This window comes from Monodelphis domestica, chromosome 7, assembly GCF_027887165.1.
Source record: "Monodelphis domestica isolate mMonDom1 chromosome 7, mMonDom1.pri, whole genome shotgun sequence".
Taxonomy (NCBI): Eukaryota; Metazoa; Chordata; class Mammalia; order Didelphimorphia; family Didelphidae; genus Monodelphis; species Monodelphis domestica.
Window position 1 is genome coordinate 73,475,058 of NC_077233.1, and position 17,282 is coordinate 73,492,339.

A 17,282-nucleotide genomic window follows, 5' to 3' on the forward strand; every position below is an offset into this window, starting at 1 on the left:
AAAATAAGAACTCATAAAAAGGTGAAAAGAAGCAATACAAGGACACTCTCCAGGTTTCCCTGAATAACTTTGCAATTGATTATAAGACATGAGACACAATGAAATAGGTACACTCAACATGGTGTAAATATATGAATGAAGGCACTGTGCTATATGAGCAAAGCAGAATTGCTGTAGCACAAAAGTAACCTCAGATTTACAACTTTAAAGACATCCGCATCCTAAATGCTGATATGAGATATTTGAGTCTGACTTGCAGAGGCTTCTAAACTCAAATTGATCTAATCAGCCATACTTAGACCCATTGTACTTTGACCATGATACAGTAATGTTATTTTTATTCTCTTCAAATAGGAAGATTAACAATCAACTAAGTAACCAGCTACAAAGTACAGAAGAGATATAGGCTGAGATCTGGGATGGCAAGATGAACTTAGGGTTTGTTTTTTTTTTCGGTATGAAGGAGACTTAAGCATGCTTATAGATAGCAGAGAATGGGCCATTAGGGGAATATTAAAAATAAGTGATAGGATTTTTTGTGAAAGAGGGAAGAGTCTATTAGGGGAGATAGGACGAAATAAGATCATTTGAAAAGGCAGAGGATTTAGCCTTGGAAAACAGTATTAAAGGCACTCCATCACATAAGACTGGAATGAAGGAGGAGATAGCATCCAAAAGCCTCTGAGTGATAAAAGATAAGGAAGAAAAGAGAAGAAACAAGTAAGTGATTCCATTTTTTCCTGTGAAATATGAAGCAAGATTCTCACCTGAAAGAATATGGAGGAAAGGTATCAGAGGAGAGTTGAGAATGGATGAAAATGTTTGGAAATGCCAATATGGAGACTGGGATCATCAGCTGATAGGCAGGTATAAAAGAATTGCATAGATTCATTATGAGTTCTGTTGAGATAATGTAACATAAATTTGTAGTGGAGTCAATCAGAATATTGGAGCTATTTTCTCCAACTTCATGCAGTAACATCTTTCTAGAAACAAAAGCAGAAAATGTTTGGAGCAATCCATGTATGTGTCTTAGTAGAGCAGAATCAGTGACATGCTAAAGGGTTTAGAGATTCAAGAAAGAAGTATATTGTAGAACTAAAGGTTCATCAAAGAGTCAAGATGGATAAAAGGAGTGTAATGGAGAAGACCTGGAGAGAATTGAGAGGACAAGGGACTGGAATCATGGTGAAGATGAAGAATATAATTTAATAAAGGAAGATATGGAAGAGAAAATATAATAGAATATGCTTAAATATATAAGGAAATATTAGAAATTAAGTCTTGTATTAGTTTAGAGATATAAAGAAGCTGGCTTTGGAGTTTGAAACAGATTTGAGACAAAGTGTCAGTTTCAAATATTGACAGTGTGAGGGAGGGGTAACAGTTTTTCTGTGGCAGTTGGTGTCTGGGAGAGGCAGTTATACTCTCTTGGAGTGTGAAGAGGAGGTGATGTCTTTTCTCTTGTCACTCTCTGAGGTAGAAGGAAAGGAGGAAAAAACCTAAAGGAACTAAGTGATTTTCCTTTTCCAACTTAGGAAACACTAGTGACTGCCTATTTCTGTTTCATAAAGTGTTTTATATCTGAGAAGACCAAAGAAAGACCTAGTCTTTGGTTTGGACTTTGAGTCTGCTAAGGATTAGAGTCCTAACTTGGCTCTTGCTGAGGCTCAGACAGCTAGCCTTTGTTATTTTTATAACTTGGAGACAAAGTTAAGAATTATATACTTCATATAAAGATAGCAGTATTTATTTATTGTAGAAATAGTGAAAATTTGGGTTAGTCAGATTAGGAAGGATCAGTGTAGCCTGTGGAAACAGGAGAAGCATTTCCTTGTGGAACCAGGGAGTTTTATTTGAGTGGAGTTAGAATCCCTTAGAGTTAGAAATCTTTTTTAATTCTCATATTCTCAATAAATAGTTTATTTTTATATAACAAGTCTCCTTAGCGTCCTTGTGCTTGGCCCTGAAGAGAAGTTTACTTATGAGTTTCACTTCAATTATATAAAATGAAGATACGTTGTAAGGACAATAAGCAGAGTATCAAATCAGTTTATAATCAACAATCAGTTTATTGCCTATTATTTTACACAAAAGAATTTTATAATTCTTGATCATGAAAGTAGCATATTTATGACTGATGGCAAGATCAAGAATATGGTTATTTTTATATGTAACTGAGGTAGGGTGAAAGAGTAAGAAGTGAGTACATTTATTCACTGAGTGGGCAAAATGCTTCAAGACGAGTCATTCTGTATGTTAAAATCTCCTAATATGAAGGCAGGAATTGGGAAGGGGAGAAAAATTGTAAACTATATACAAAATTTATTGAAGAAGTAAAGGATGTGACATGGGGAGTGCTTGTGAACTAGTATTACCAAATTTTTGATTGGACAGTAGATATAAATAACATGATGCTCAAAGTGGGAGAAGTTACTGAATGGCAGAGGTAAGGGAAAAAATCCAAAAGTGCTAATGGGTAAGAAAGAGTATTCTAATTTCGCTTCTATCCAGTACTGGAAAGAGTAGTCATTAAGGTTGTGTCATCTTTGGGGAACCATGATTCAGTAATAGCTAGTAGATGGAAGGAGTAGGAGAGGAAAACAATTCGAATAAAGGAAGTTCACTGACTGTAGAGAATGGGCATTCCATAGAGCACAATGGACTAAACAGAATATGTTTTGTTGAGACCTTAGGAGATATTTGAAGAGGATGGGACTGAAAAACTGTGTGCTGGGTGTGGGCAATAGTATTCTCTTCATCCTGTGGGATGGATATTAGGCAGGAGAAGAGTAAAGATTGATATGAAAATCAAACTTGAAAAGCATGAGAAAGAAATCCCATTCCCTACCAACATGCTTCTTGTTCTCCTCTCAAAGGTAAGGCACAGAAGAAGATGGAAGGCCTGAGGACAAAATAAAGGTTGATGCTTTTTGCAAAGGAGTTTCTCTCTGTCTCAGTTGGAAGATCAAGCTGGCCTCAGGAAGTGAAAATTCCCTTAAAATGGTAAATATGTAAGTTGTTTGGGGATAGATGGAAGATTCCCAGTGTGATCCCTTGCATCTTTCCCTTACAGAGCATGTTGCATCAAGTAAGGAAAAAAAAATCCAGAGGTCAAGAATAGAAGAATGTTTGGCCCTTCTTCTCAGTTATGGAAACTTGATATTAACTCATCATAAATCTATTGTCTTGGTCAATTCACTTAATTTCTTTTAGCCTCAGTTTCCTCATCTCCAAAATAAGAATACTGGACTGTATAATTTTAAGCACCCTTTCATTCCTATATTCTTTAATTTAAATCCCTTTGCATTGTATAATAAATGCATTATTTCACTGAATAGACATTTAATTGTAACAATGATTTCAGTCACAGGAGCATAGAATTTTGAGAGTCATAGCACAGAGACTTGGTAGCAGAAAAAACTATTTTGAAGTTCTGTCTCTTAGATTTTCTATTAGTTTTTATTCTTTTTGACATAGCATAAAATATCTATTCTCAGAAATGCTAACTCCTCTGTCATTTAAATTCCTTCTTAAGCTTACTCTAACCTATCTTTCCAGGCAGGTTTCATATCACTTCTTTTCACACTCTCTATGCTCCAGTTAAACTGAACTACTTGATTTCTTTTGTATATTGACATTCCATCTTCCATCTTCTTGTCTACACAGGTTGACATCCATCTTCATATACACTCATTCTTTAATTCTACCCTTTGGATTTCTTAGCTATCTTAAAGGCTTAGCTTGTGTCACATTTTAAAAAGAGATCATTTCTGACTCCTCTAGTTATTGCTCTTCCAATAATAATTTTCTTTTAAATTTTATTTTCTAAATATTTTCTTATTATTTATCTGTGTATGTGTTTTTTTCTCACTCAGAAAGTGAAGCCATTAAGTCAGACCTGTTTCTTGATTTAAAATAGCCTTGAGCTTGTTACCTCTTCAAAATATATTTCTTTTGATCTCTGTCTCTGTGTCTCTGTCTCTGTGTGTCTCTGTCTCTGTCTCTGTGTCTCTGTCTCTCTCTCTCTGTCTCTGTCTCTCTGTCTCTCTGTCTCTGTCTTGCTCTGTCACTCTCTCTCTCTCCCCTTTTCAAGCTTTCCACCCAGCAAAATGTGTTACATATAGTGAAGATTTAACTAGCCTTCAGTGAATGTTTAATGATTGGAACTTAAAGCACAAAAATCTTGTTTTTCTCTAAATTCTCAGTTTTATATTCTTTGAGAATTTAAAAAAGCTGTCACATGGAATGTTTAACCAATTTTCTGGGAATTTTTAATCAGGTTAATCTATGAGGAAAGTGTGTTAATGTCCTATCCTAGAAGAGTTAGTCTACTGCTTCTTCAGTCATGCTAGGATCACCTAGATATCTTTCTTGAAATAATCCGTCTTTGTAATCTCAGAGTTATTAGGTACAAAATATAATCTTAAAATTATATATATTTTTATAATTATGAGGTGTATAACAAGTAATTGGACTTTCTATGTTGTGCTATGACAAAGTCAGAAGAATTAAGGTCCCCCTACTCTTTACTTATTGTTACTAGGATTATCACTCCTATGGTGAATATTTATAAAGAAATACATAGATAATTGAACAATTCCTATTAATTAAAATTATTTGAAGAAATATCAATGTTTTTGAAGCAAGGTCATTACATTCCCTGTCCTCCCCTTGTGTATCTATAAAACTAATTCTTCTAAGGCTAGTAAAAGGTTACAGTTCAACTTCGCCATTTTGTCTATTAAACCATCTCTCGGTTTTTACTTTTTCATTATAAAAGAAATAAAGTAACAGGAAGGACTTCTTGGTCACATTATTAAGACATTCACTATGGTTCATGATTGAGGTTAGACCATATCCGGAGGATAGTTCACACGGCCAAATCACTATTAAATGACATATTTATAATATGGACACAGAAAGAACATTCTTTACAAAGCAAGCACAATACAAGAATATTGGACTGGATAACGTGTAAGGATCCTTTCATTCCTGTGTTCTTTAATTTAAATCCCTTTGCATACTATAATAAATGCATTATTACTATACAAGAAACATTGTAAAATTAAATGATTATGCTTCCATACCATCCAGTCTGATGTCCTGCAATACAGCCCTAGTAGGAAATTGTCAGCTCCTTTTTAGTTCCCTAGTCCTGAATTGGATATTTTTCTTGTTGGCACATTTCCTCATAATGTCCTTAAAAGCACTATCAAAAAGAAAACTGGGGCAAGACTCAACCATAAAATAATTAGAAAGTAGTTAATACTTATCACCCTTTCCTTTCTTATATGTTCCTTTCCATATCCTTTCTTAACACTTCTACTCACTTTGTGGCAATCTTTTAGGTATTTCCTCAAGAATTAATTATCATTTCCTCCATATATTCTCTATTTTTAATTTTAATAGAGAAAAAGAGATCATACCAAAGGAATGATTCTTTAGCAGAAGAGTCCAAGGAATAATCAGGTGAATGTGAGATATGTACTTTGGAGATTAAACACCTATTTAATATATATAAATTTAATCATAATTAGTTTCCAGATCTACCAAAGTAGGTAGTCAATGTTCATACAACAGAAAAAGTATGAAACAATAGGATATTACTCTTGTTAAATTAAAAGCCTCCGTGAGGATATGAACTGTGTTTTGATCTAAATTTGAATTTTCCTCAAATCTCAAAACAGTAATTCATAAATTTAAGGAGTATTTAATAAAAGCCTTAATTAACTAATGAGTTTATTGACTTAATTCACGAATCACCCAAGAACCAACAACCTAAAGATTTAGCTAACATGTTACTTTTAAATAATACATTTAATTATCCTGTAAAAAGATTATTATCCTAACTTTTACTATAACTGCAGGGATACCATATCAAAACAAAATCACAAGATTCATATATTTCATATAACTTAACTGAACAAGTAAGTTTTCATCTGTTCATAATAGTAATTTCAGTTTAGTGTGAAGCAAAAATCATGTATTGTATGTGTGTTTATGTTGTGGGGAGTGAGGAGTTAGGGAAGAAAGCAGTTTATCGGGACAACCATAAAGATAACCCTTGGGTCATGTGTTCCCTGAGTGTATAATTTTTTACTCATGTATTATATGTGTAAATGTATTTGGAGTTGTGGGAGAATGTGGTGTGGATTTATGCAGGAAATGAGTTATATTGTTATTATCACAATGTTATCATAGTAATGCCTTTGCATTGACCTGAGTGAGTCTAATGCATTACATTTAAAGGTAAGTACACCTGTGAATACCCATTAGTTATCACTGTAAGAGTGCTGACCTACCATGAATCTGAATGTAATTTCCCCATTCCATTTTGTAAGTTCATGTTCATAGTCTGATAGTGGATATTATCGACAGTTGGGACAGACAACTTCACAATGAAATGAACCCTTTCCAACTGGCATTTCTAATGAAGTTAATTCTTTTTTTGTCTGGATTTGGTGTACCTGAGTATTTACCCCACTCTTAGGCAAATTAACAAAAGGTTAATTCAAATGGACATTGAAGACAGACATTAAGAAACACCAACCTTGATTTTAGGTAGTAGACTTCTTTCATGTTAGAGTTGGACGACATTATAGTTCATCTCCCATATTCAGCTCATTTGATAGAGAAAGAATTTAAATTAGAATGGCATGTCTTCTCCAGGGTTACATAACTAGTAAGGCTAGTAAAAGCAAGAGCACCAGGAAGACTGGAGCACCAGGAACTTATCAAAGTTCTTCCATTTTCCTCCATTGCCTCTCAGACTAACCTCCTTCCAGATATTGGTTACATAACGAATTAGTCACCCACAGATTATAACATTGAACAAATTAAATTGTGTTTTTATAAGTACATCTCCATCATTTAATATTTAGAATATATGAAAAGATTTGCTATCATATTTGCTTAACAAAAAGAGGGAGAGTAGTATTGTGAATAAAAAGTTGGCCTCTATTTCTGCCTATCTTATTGACTTCATTTTCTCTATGTTGCTTTATTGCTATTGCTAGCATGTCTAGGAGAACCAAAATAATAGTAGGAGAAGGAATGTATCCCTGCTTTATTCTGGATATTTTTTTTCTGGGGAAGTATGTAGTTTTTCTCCTTTGTAAACATTCACTTAGATGAATTATACCTATTACATGGCTTGCTCTAAGTTACCCCAGTAGTCACTGTCAGAGGAAGTATTTATTTTGAGATCTCTTTATATTTAAAAAATTATATATATATATATATATATATATATATATATATATATATAATAGGATATAAGTACATGTATGCTGAATAAATTCCCTATAATGTATATATATATATATATATATATATATATATATATATATATATATATATATATACTTGTCCATATCGGTATGGACAAACAATAACAAAATGTGCAAGGCCCTGTGACACATACTAGAGATAACAAGATGAAAATTAAAAATCCCACAATCCCTTCCTTTTCAAAGATCTCATCATGTAATAGGCATTATGACTTATGGAAGAAGGTATGATACAATCTATTAATCCTCTACCCCAACCCTCAAAAGGAAGCAAAGTAAGCTAAACAATGGATAGTGGAAGAGATTACATTTACTTTGGGTAGAATGAAAAAGAAAACCTCCCATTATTGATATATTAAATGTCTTTAAAAAATCAGGAAACTATATGTTCCTAGGACACCGAAATTCAAAACGATCAACAGCATAGACCCCAGGAATCCTCCTCCTGGACCTGGATCAAAAGGTAAGCCCCCCCCAAAAAAAGCCAAAACCAGAGATGACTCACATCTAAGGGACAGGCAGAAGGAAGGTCCCAGGACCCATCCCCCCCAACCCAGAGCGCTGAGTCCAAGGCAGCAGAGGGAACCTCAGAGCCTCAGGGCCGGCTATTCTGAAGGCCACTTCCTGAAAACAACCTGACACAGACAAGGGGGCACCCAACACGCACAGCAGGGAAACAGAGAGAGAAGGGGGGAGCCGGTAACCCCCTGGCTGGATCCCTCAATTGGAGTCTCAGGGAAGGTCCCTGCCTCAAGGCATAATCAGGTCAACCCAGCGAAAGCTAATCTAATCAGGAGCCCTCAGAGCTCCAGGAAGCCCAGGCCCCTCCCCCCTCAGAGTGCTGGCTCTCCTGGCCAGCTAAGGCACTGAAAAACCTCGCCAAGAGTGCCTAGCCAGGCTCAGAGCTTGGAAGTAAGGCAACAGAAAAGCATCCGGAGGGAACTGAGGAGGGCAGTAACAAGGAAACACAAGCAATTCCTGGCTCCCCGGGAAGACAGAACAACAACTGCATAGAAAGGACAATCTGCCTAGGGCTAAAACCTCTGAACACCAGACAGAGATAAGAAAAGCTAGTCCTCCCCACTCAGATAGAGATGGCAAACTCCACAGAAACACAAAAGCCCCAAAATTCCAAAAAAACAAGAAGAAGGGGGAGACTTTGGACTCATTTTATGGAGCAAAAATACAAGACACAGGAGAGATAGAAGAGGAAACACAAGCCAATGCTCCCATACCTTCCAAAGGAAATGGAAACTCTCCACAAACCCATGAAGTATTTGAATCTGAAATGAGCAAAAAGATGGAAGCCTTCTGGGAGGAAAAGAGGGAAATAATGCAAAAGAAATTCACGCATCTACAAAACCAATTTGACCAAACTGAAAAGGAAAACCAGGCTTTAAAGTCAGAATCAGGCAACTCGAAGACAACGAGCAAGAATTAATAAAGCAAAGCCAAAAGACAAAGAAATTAGAAGAGAACATAAAATATCTCACTGAGAGGTCATAGACTTGGAAAACAGAGGGAGAAGACAAAATTTAAGAATAATTGGATTTCAAGAAAAGCCAGAAATAAACAGCAAACTCAACATCGTAATACAAGGTATAATCAAAGAAAATTGCCCAGAGATTCTACAACAAGGGGGCAATACAGCCACTGACAGAGCTCAGAGAACACCCTCTACACTAAATCCCCAAAAGACAACTCCCAGAAAAGTATTTGCCAAATTCCAAACCTTTCAAACAAAAGAAAAAATCCTACAGGAAGCCAGAAAAAGACAATTTAGATATAAAGGAATACCAATCAGGGTCACACAAGACCTTGCAAGTTCTACTCTAAATGATCATAAGGCATTGAACATGATTTTCAGAAGGGCAAGACAGCTGGGTCTTCAACCAAGAATCAGCTATCCAGCAAAACTGACTATATACTTCCAAGGGAAAGTATGGGCATTCAACAAAATAGAAGATTTCCAAGTTTTTGCAAAGAGAAGACCAGAGCTCTGTGGAAAGTTCGATATCGAAAAACAAAGAGCATGGTATACATGAAAAGGCAAATATGAAGGAAAGGGAAAAGGAGAAAAATGTTATCTCCTTCTTTTACTCAAACTCTCTTCTATAAGGACAACATTTATCATTCTATATCTACTAACATGTGAGGAAAATGTAATGTGTAAATAGGGGGGGGGGGAAAGACCAAATAGAATAAACTTTCTCACACAAAGATTCACACAGAAGGGGAGGGGAAGAAAACTCCTATGAGAAGGAGAGGAAGAAAGATTTTACTTAAACCTTACTCTCAGGGAAATCAATTCTGAGAGGGAAAAACATCCAGATCCATTGGGATCTTGATTTCTCTCTTACCCAACAAGGGTAGGGAGAAGGGAAAACCAAGGTGGGAGGGGGGAGGGAACACAAAAATGTGAGGGAAGAAGAGGGGGGAGGAGGAGGGAACAAAAAGGGAGGGACTAGAAAGGGAAACATATCAAGGGAGGGGACAAGGGGGACTGATTTAAAGTAAATCACTGGACTAAAAGTTAGAGCTGAAGAAGAAAGGTTAGAATTAGGGAAGGATATCAAAATGCCAGGGAGTACACAAGTGACAGTCATAACTTTGAACATGAATGGGATGAACTCACCCATAAAATGTAGACAAATAGCAGAATGGATTAGAATCCAAAACCCTACCATATGTTGTCTTCAAGAAACACACATGAGGTGGGTTGATACCTACAAGGTCAGAATTAAAGGATGGAGTAAGACCTTCTGGGCCTCAACTGACAGAAAGAAGGCAGGAGTGGTAATCATGATATCTGATAAAGCCAAAGCAAAAATAGACCTGATCAAAAGGCACAGGGATGGTAATTGTATTTTGTTAAAAGGGACTTTAGATAATGAGGAAATATCACTAATCAACATGTATGCACCAAATAATATAGCACCCAAATTTCTAATGCAGAAACTAGGAGAATTGAAGGAAGAAATAGACAGTAAAACCATATTAGTGGGAGACTTAAACCAACCATTATCAAATTTAGATAAATCAAACAAAAAAATAAATAAAAAAGAGGTAAATGAAGTGAATGAAATCTTAGAAAAATTAGAATTAATAGACATATGGAGAAAAATAAATAGGGATAAAGAGGAATACACCTTCTTCTCAGCACCACATGGCACATTCACAAAGATTGACCATACATTAGGTCACAGAAACATGGCACACAAATGCAGAAAAGCAGAAATAATAAATGCGGCCTTTTCAGATCACAAGGCAATAAAAATAATGATCAGTAATGGTACATGGAAAACCAAATCAAAAACCAATTGGAAATTAAACAATATGATACCCCAAAAGCGTTTAGTTAAAGAAGAAATTATAGAAACAATTAACAATTTCATCGAGGAAAATGACAATGGCAAGACATCCTTTCAAACCTTTTGGGATGCAGCCAAAGAGGTAATCAGAGGTAAATTCATATCCCTGAATGCATATGTTAACAAACTAGGGAGAGCAGATATCATTCAATTGGAAATGCTAATAAAAAAAACACAAAAACAATCAAATTAAAAACCCCCAGAAGAAAACCAAACTAGAAATCCTAAAAATTAAGGGAGAAATTAATAAAATCGAAAGTGATAGAACTATTGATTTAATAAATAAGACAAGAAGCTTGTACTTTGAAAAAACACACAAAATAGACAAAGTACTGGTCAATCTAATGTAAAAAAGGAAGGAAGAAAAGCAAATTAACAACATCAAAGATGAAAAGGGGGCATCACCTCCGATGAAGAGGAAATTAAGGCAATCATTGGAAATTACTTTGCCCAATTACATGACAATAAATACATCAATTTAGGTGATATGGATGAATATATACAAAAATACAAACTGCCTAGACTAACAGAAGAAGAAATAGAAATCTTAAATAATCCCATATCAGAAAATGAAATCCAACAAGCCATCAAAGAACTTCCTAAGAAAAAATACCCAGGGCCTGATGGATTCACCAGTGAATTCTATCAAACATTCAGAGAACAGTTAATCCCAATATTATACAAACTATTTGACATAATAAGCAAAGAGGGAGTTCTACCAAACTCCTTTTATGACACAAACATGGTACTGATTCCAAAACCACGCAGGTCAAAAACAGAAAGAAAACTATAGACCAATCTCCATAATGAATATAGATGCAAAAATCTTAAATAGGATACTAGCAAAAAGACTCCAGCAAGTGATCAGAAGGGTCATCCACCATGATCAAGTAAGATTTATACCAGTGATGCAGGGCTGGTTCAATATTAGGAAAACCATCCACATAATTGACCACATCAACAAACAAACCAACAAGAACCACATAATTATCTCAATAGATGCAGAAAATGCCTTTGCTAAAATACAACACCCATTCCTATTAAAAACACTAGAAAGCATAGGAATAGAAGGGTCTTTCCTAAAAACAACAAACAGTATATATCAAAAACCATCAGCTAATATCATCTGCAATGGGGATAAACTAGACGCATTCCCAATAAGATCAGGAGTGAAACAAGGATGCCCATTATCACCTCTACTATTTGACATTGTACTAGAAACACTAGCAGTAGCAATTAGAGAAGAAAAAGAAATTGAAGGCATCAAAATAGGCAAGGAGGAGACCAAGTTATCCCTCTTTGCAGATGACATGATGGTCTACTTAAAGAATCCTAGAAATTCAACCAAAAAGCTAATTGAAATAATCAACAACTTTAGCAAAATTGCAGGATACAAAATAAACCCACATAAGTCATCAGCTTTTTCATATATCTCCAACACAGCTCAGCAGTAAAAACTAGAGAGAAATCCCATTCAAAATCACCTTAGACAAAATAAAATACCTAGAAATCTATCTCCCGAGACAAACACAGGAACTATATGAACACAACTACAAAACACTCTCCACACAACTAAAACTAGATTTGAGCAATTGGAAAAACATTAACTGCTCATGGATAGGACAAGCCAATATAATAAAAATGACCATCCTACCCACACTTATTTATCTTTTTAGTGCCATACCCATGGAACTCCCAAAAAATTTCTTTACTAATTTACAAAAAAACCATCACAAAGTTCATTTGGAATAACAAAAAATCAAGGATATCCAGGGAAATAATGAAGAAAAAAACAACAAATGATGTGCGCTTTGAAGTCCCAGACCTTAAACTATATTACAAAGCAGCAGTCATCAAAACAATTTGGTACTGGCTAAGAGACAGAAAGGAGGATCAGTGGAATAGACTCGGGGCAAGCGACCTCAGCAAGACAGTATACGATAAACCCATAGATCCCAGCTTTTGGGACAAAAATCTAGTATTCGATAAAAACTGCTGGGAAAATTGGCAAACATAATGAAAGAAATAAGTCTTCTTCCAGATAATCTTCTAAGAACACCTTCAGTTCAACTGGTACAGAGCTGGTATATTCAGAGTCTACAAGAACTCCTTTATTTTAAAAATAAAAGTGCTGAAGATGTAAAAGCTGTTTATGACTTTACAGATACTGTGATAAGAATCCAAAATCGACATAATGATGTCATTCCTACCATGGCTCAGGGTGTAATTGAATACAAGGAAAGCTTTGGTGTGGATCCAGTGACCAGTCAGAATGTACAGTATTTTTTGGATCGTTTTTACATGAGTCGCATTTCAATCAGAATGCTACTTAATCAGCACTCCTTACTATTTGGTGGAAAAGGAAAAGGAAGTTCAACTCACCGAAAACACATTGGAAGCATTAATCCAAATTGTAATGTTGTCGAAGTTATTAAAGATGGCTATGAAAATGCAAAGCGTCTTTGTGATTTGTATTATGTTAATTCTCCAGAACTAGAACTTGAAGAATTAAATGCAAAATCACCAGGACAACCAATGCAAGTGGTTTATGTACCATCACATCTCTATCACATGGTGTTTGAACTCTTCAAGAATGCAATGAGAGCAACTATGGAACACCATGCTGACAAAGGTGTTTACCCTCCTATTCAGGTTCATGTAACACTGGGTAATGAGGACTTGACTGTGAAGATGAGTGATCGTGGAGGTGGTGTTCCTTTGAGGAAAATTGATAGACTTTTCAACTACATGTATTCAACTGCACCCCGACCTCGTGTTGAGACATCTCGAGCTGTGCCCCTGGCTGGTTTTGGTTATGGATTGCCAATATCTCAGCTCTATGCACAGTACAGGAATACACAGCAAGTGTATTCCTTATAAGGTTATGGGACAGATGCTGTTATTTACATTAAGGCCCTATCAACAGAATCAGTGGAGAGGCTCCCAGTGTACAATAAAGCTGCTTGGAAACATTATAATACCAATCATGAGGCAGATGACTGGTGTGTGCCAAGCAGTGAACCAAAGGACATGACCACATTTCGCAGTGTATAACTGCATCTATGTCACCTAAAAACAAAAAACAGAAAAGGTTTCTAGTATTATATTTGAAAGCCACTTAAAAAAAACTGTTACGCCAAATATTTCACATCTGATTTTCATACTTGTTGACTGGGTGGAATAAATGGAAACTGAAATTCATAGCTATCTTTCTGACCTCTGAAAGCATTGAAATGTACCATTTAGCTGTAAGAAGAAAGAAAATTCTAGTTACTGTGTACATTTACTTTTAACTACTGCAAATGTGGCTAATGTGGTTTACTTTTCATTGGACTTCAGGGACAAGATTTCAGGTATAGAACTCTTTAGGTTCCTCATGGAACCTGTGCAATTTATCTTATATCTTTCACTTATGTCTAGTAAAAGCATTTCCCTAATTGTACTAATTAATTATTAGTTAACTAGCTTTTTATTGTCTGGAGAAATTTTGTCATGCTTTAATTCTACTCAGGAATGAGAGTAATCAAAATTGTTTTCACATTTATAATCAATAGCTACCTATTCGTTGCACATATGAAGGCAGAAAATTATTACCCTATGGGTTTAATGCCACCTGCTTTTCATATTTTCCATGTATGGTTGACTAGAACCACTTATTTTTAGAAGCAAATTTTCTTTTTCTGAACAGTTGATATCTAATTCTCTGTTCAGTCAAGATCCTGTGAAATCTACACTGAATATTATTTTGATTAACGTCAGAAGGAAAATTTTTATTACTAAATAACTAACAAATCTTAAAATCCTCAAAAGTTGTGAAAGGATGACTATTTAATACTATATGATTATAATTTGTGTAGTGATCCTAATTATGACATTGAGAAGCAGTCGACATAATGGATAGAAGGCCGGCACTGGAGTCAGGAAGACCTAGGTTCAAATTTTGCCTCTTGACATATACCAGCTGTTACCAAAGGTCAGCCATTTCTCCTTGCCTTAAATCTCCAAGATTGTGAATTGCTAATTTATTTTGGTGGAAGGAATTTTCATAATAGAGTTCATTATATCAGTGAAGTCACAGATCTGACTTCCCTCTCCAAAAGAGGATTCTAATGATTGTAAAGTTAATCCATATCACTTGGGCATAATGATATAGGGCCAGAATAGGTTCCCATAGACATAAAAAAGCATGATACACTTCTCTCGGTTGTTCTCCCAGCCACCTTCAACCACTGGGAATCTGATTGCATTGGAGAGGTACTCATATAGCTTACTGTATATAAGAGAAGTTGGCAGAATAGCAAAAAATAAGAATAGAAGGAATAACAATTAACAACAGTGATTAGACTTGGTTTAAAAAAGCTGTATATAATTAAGACCAGTAATAATATCTGCACAAATATTAATTGATTTTTGTGATGATAAATGACCTAAAAGAAGCTGGTTCTTACTCAGTATTGGTGATGTAACTGTATAGTAATCACTATTCTGGGATCCTGTATCATTTTGTTTAAGCCATTGAGGGAATGCATTTTTTTTAAATGCTTTTTATTGGAAAATAGAAAAATAGTTTCACTTACAAAGGATAGCATGTTTTCTGATGGTGCAGATTTAATGAGGTATTATTGCCTGTGCTATATGACATTGCAGTTTGACCTAATCTTGGAGGAATGATCAACTAAAAAACCCCAATGAATTATTAGTTTATTATATATTAGTATATGAAAGGTGATGAACTCATTACCATTGCTGTTTTATAACTTTGTCTTCAAAATTTCTAGCAATAATGATGTATAAAACTTTTGGAACTCCTCAAATCAGAACAGGTTTTAAATAAATTATAAAAATGATTATTGTCTTTGTTAAGATGAAATTTTTTACAATTGAGGCATATAAAATGTACATTTCTATTTTTTACCCCATCATAAAGAGTACCTCTACCTTTAGACAATTTAATTTTGACATATTCATGCTTTTAGATAGGATGATTGATTGTAGACTTGACTGATAATTGTGATAATCCACAGAATCTTACAAATAAGAAACTTCTAGTTTCCTCCCAGTTTCTTGTAGTTTAGCATATTACTTGACTGATCAACAATTCTTGATGGCTCTAAGCCATTTTAAAACTTATATCCACCAGAATCTAATTCATGTAAATATGGTGGAGATAATTTAGTTTTAACTATAATATGTAGATGTCATTCATTTTCTAAATTAGTACACCGGAGAAAATTATGAACTGGTTTTTGCAGGTCATAGTAAAATAGATATTCTATTTTATGTTTTATCTATATTCATACCTAGTTTTTTTCTTTCCTTGAATTAGAAAATTTAAGTGAGATATTCAAATGGAAGCGTAAAGTATAATTTTATGAAACACTTTGTGTATGAAACTAAATACCATGAATTAAAAATCCTTTCAGAATGAAAAAAAAAACTGCTTGGAAAATTGGAAGACAGTGTGGGAGAGATTAGGAATTGATCAACACCTCACACCCTACACCAAGATAAATTCAAAATGGGTGAATGACTTAAACATAAAGAAGGAAACCATAAGTAAATTGGGTAAACACAGAATAGTATACATGTCAGACCTTTGGGAGGGGAAAGACTTTAAAACCATGCAAGACATAGAAAGAATTACAAAATGTAAAATAAATAATTTCGACTACATCAAATTAAAAAGCTTTTGTACAAACAAAACCAATGTAACTAAAATCAGAAGGGAAACAACAAATTGGGAAAAAATCTTCATAGAAACCTCTGACAAAGGTTTAATTACTCAAATTTATAAAGAGCTAAATCAATTGTTCAAAAAATGAAGCCATTCTCCAATTGATAAATGGGCAAGGGACATGGATAGGCAGTTCTCAGATGAAGAAATCAAAACTATTAATAAGCACATGAAGATGTGTTCTACATCTCTTATAATCAGAGAGATGCAAATCAAAACAACTCTGAGGTATCACCTCACACCTAGCAGGTTGGCTATCATAAAAGCTATGGAAAGTAATGAATGTTGGAGGGGATGGTGCAAAGTAGGGACACTAATTCATTGCTGGTGGAGTGGTGAATTGATCCAGCCATTCTGGAGGGCAATTTGGAACTATGCCAAAAGGGCGACAAAAGAATGTCTACCCTTTGATCCAGCAATAGCACTGCTGGCTCTGTACCCCAAAGAGATAATAAGGAAAATGTCTTGTACAAGAATAGTCATAGCTGCGCTCTTTGTGGTGGCCAAAAATTGGAAAAGAAGGGGATGCCCATCAATTGGGGAATGGCTGAACAAATTGTGGTATATGTTGGTGATGGAATACTATTGTGCTAAAAGGAATAATAAAGTGGAGGAATTCCATGGAGACTGGAATGACCTCTAGGAAGTGATGCAGAGCTAGAGGAGCAGAACCAGGAGAATATTGTACACAGAGACTAATACACTGTGGTATAATCCAACATAATGGACTTCTCCATTAATGGTGGTGTAATGTCCCTGAACAATCTGCAGTGATCTAGGAGAAAAAACACCATTCATAAGCAGAGGATAAACTGTGGTTGTAGAAACACGGAGGAAAAGTAACTGCCTGAATACTGTGGTTGAGGGGACATGACAGAGGAGAGA

At 35.1% G+C, this 17,282-nt stretch overlaps 1 protein-coding gene across 1 annotated transcript; it reads left to right on the forward strand.

Moving 5' to 3' along the window:
- Positions 1-12,649: 12,649 nt before the first annotated feature.
- LOC100029831 (pyruvate dehydrogenase (acetyl-transferring) kinase isozyme 1, mitochondrial-like) lies at positions 12,650-14,431 on the forward strand. Its single transcript, XM_016424559.2, is given in 1 exon segment — positions 12,650-14,431. A coding segment is annotated over 1 exon segment (1,038 nt). The 5' UTR covers positions 12,650-12,679; the 3' UTR covers positions 13,718-14,431.
- Positions 14,432-17,282: the final 2,851 nt, after the last annotated feature.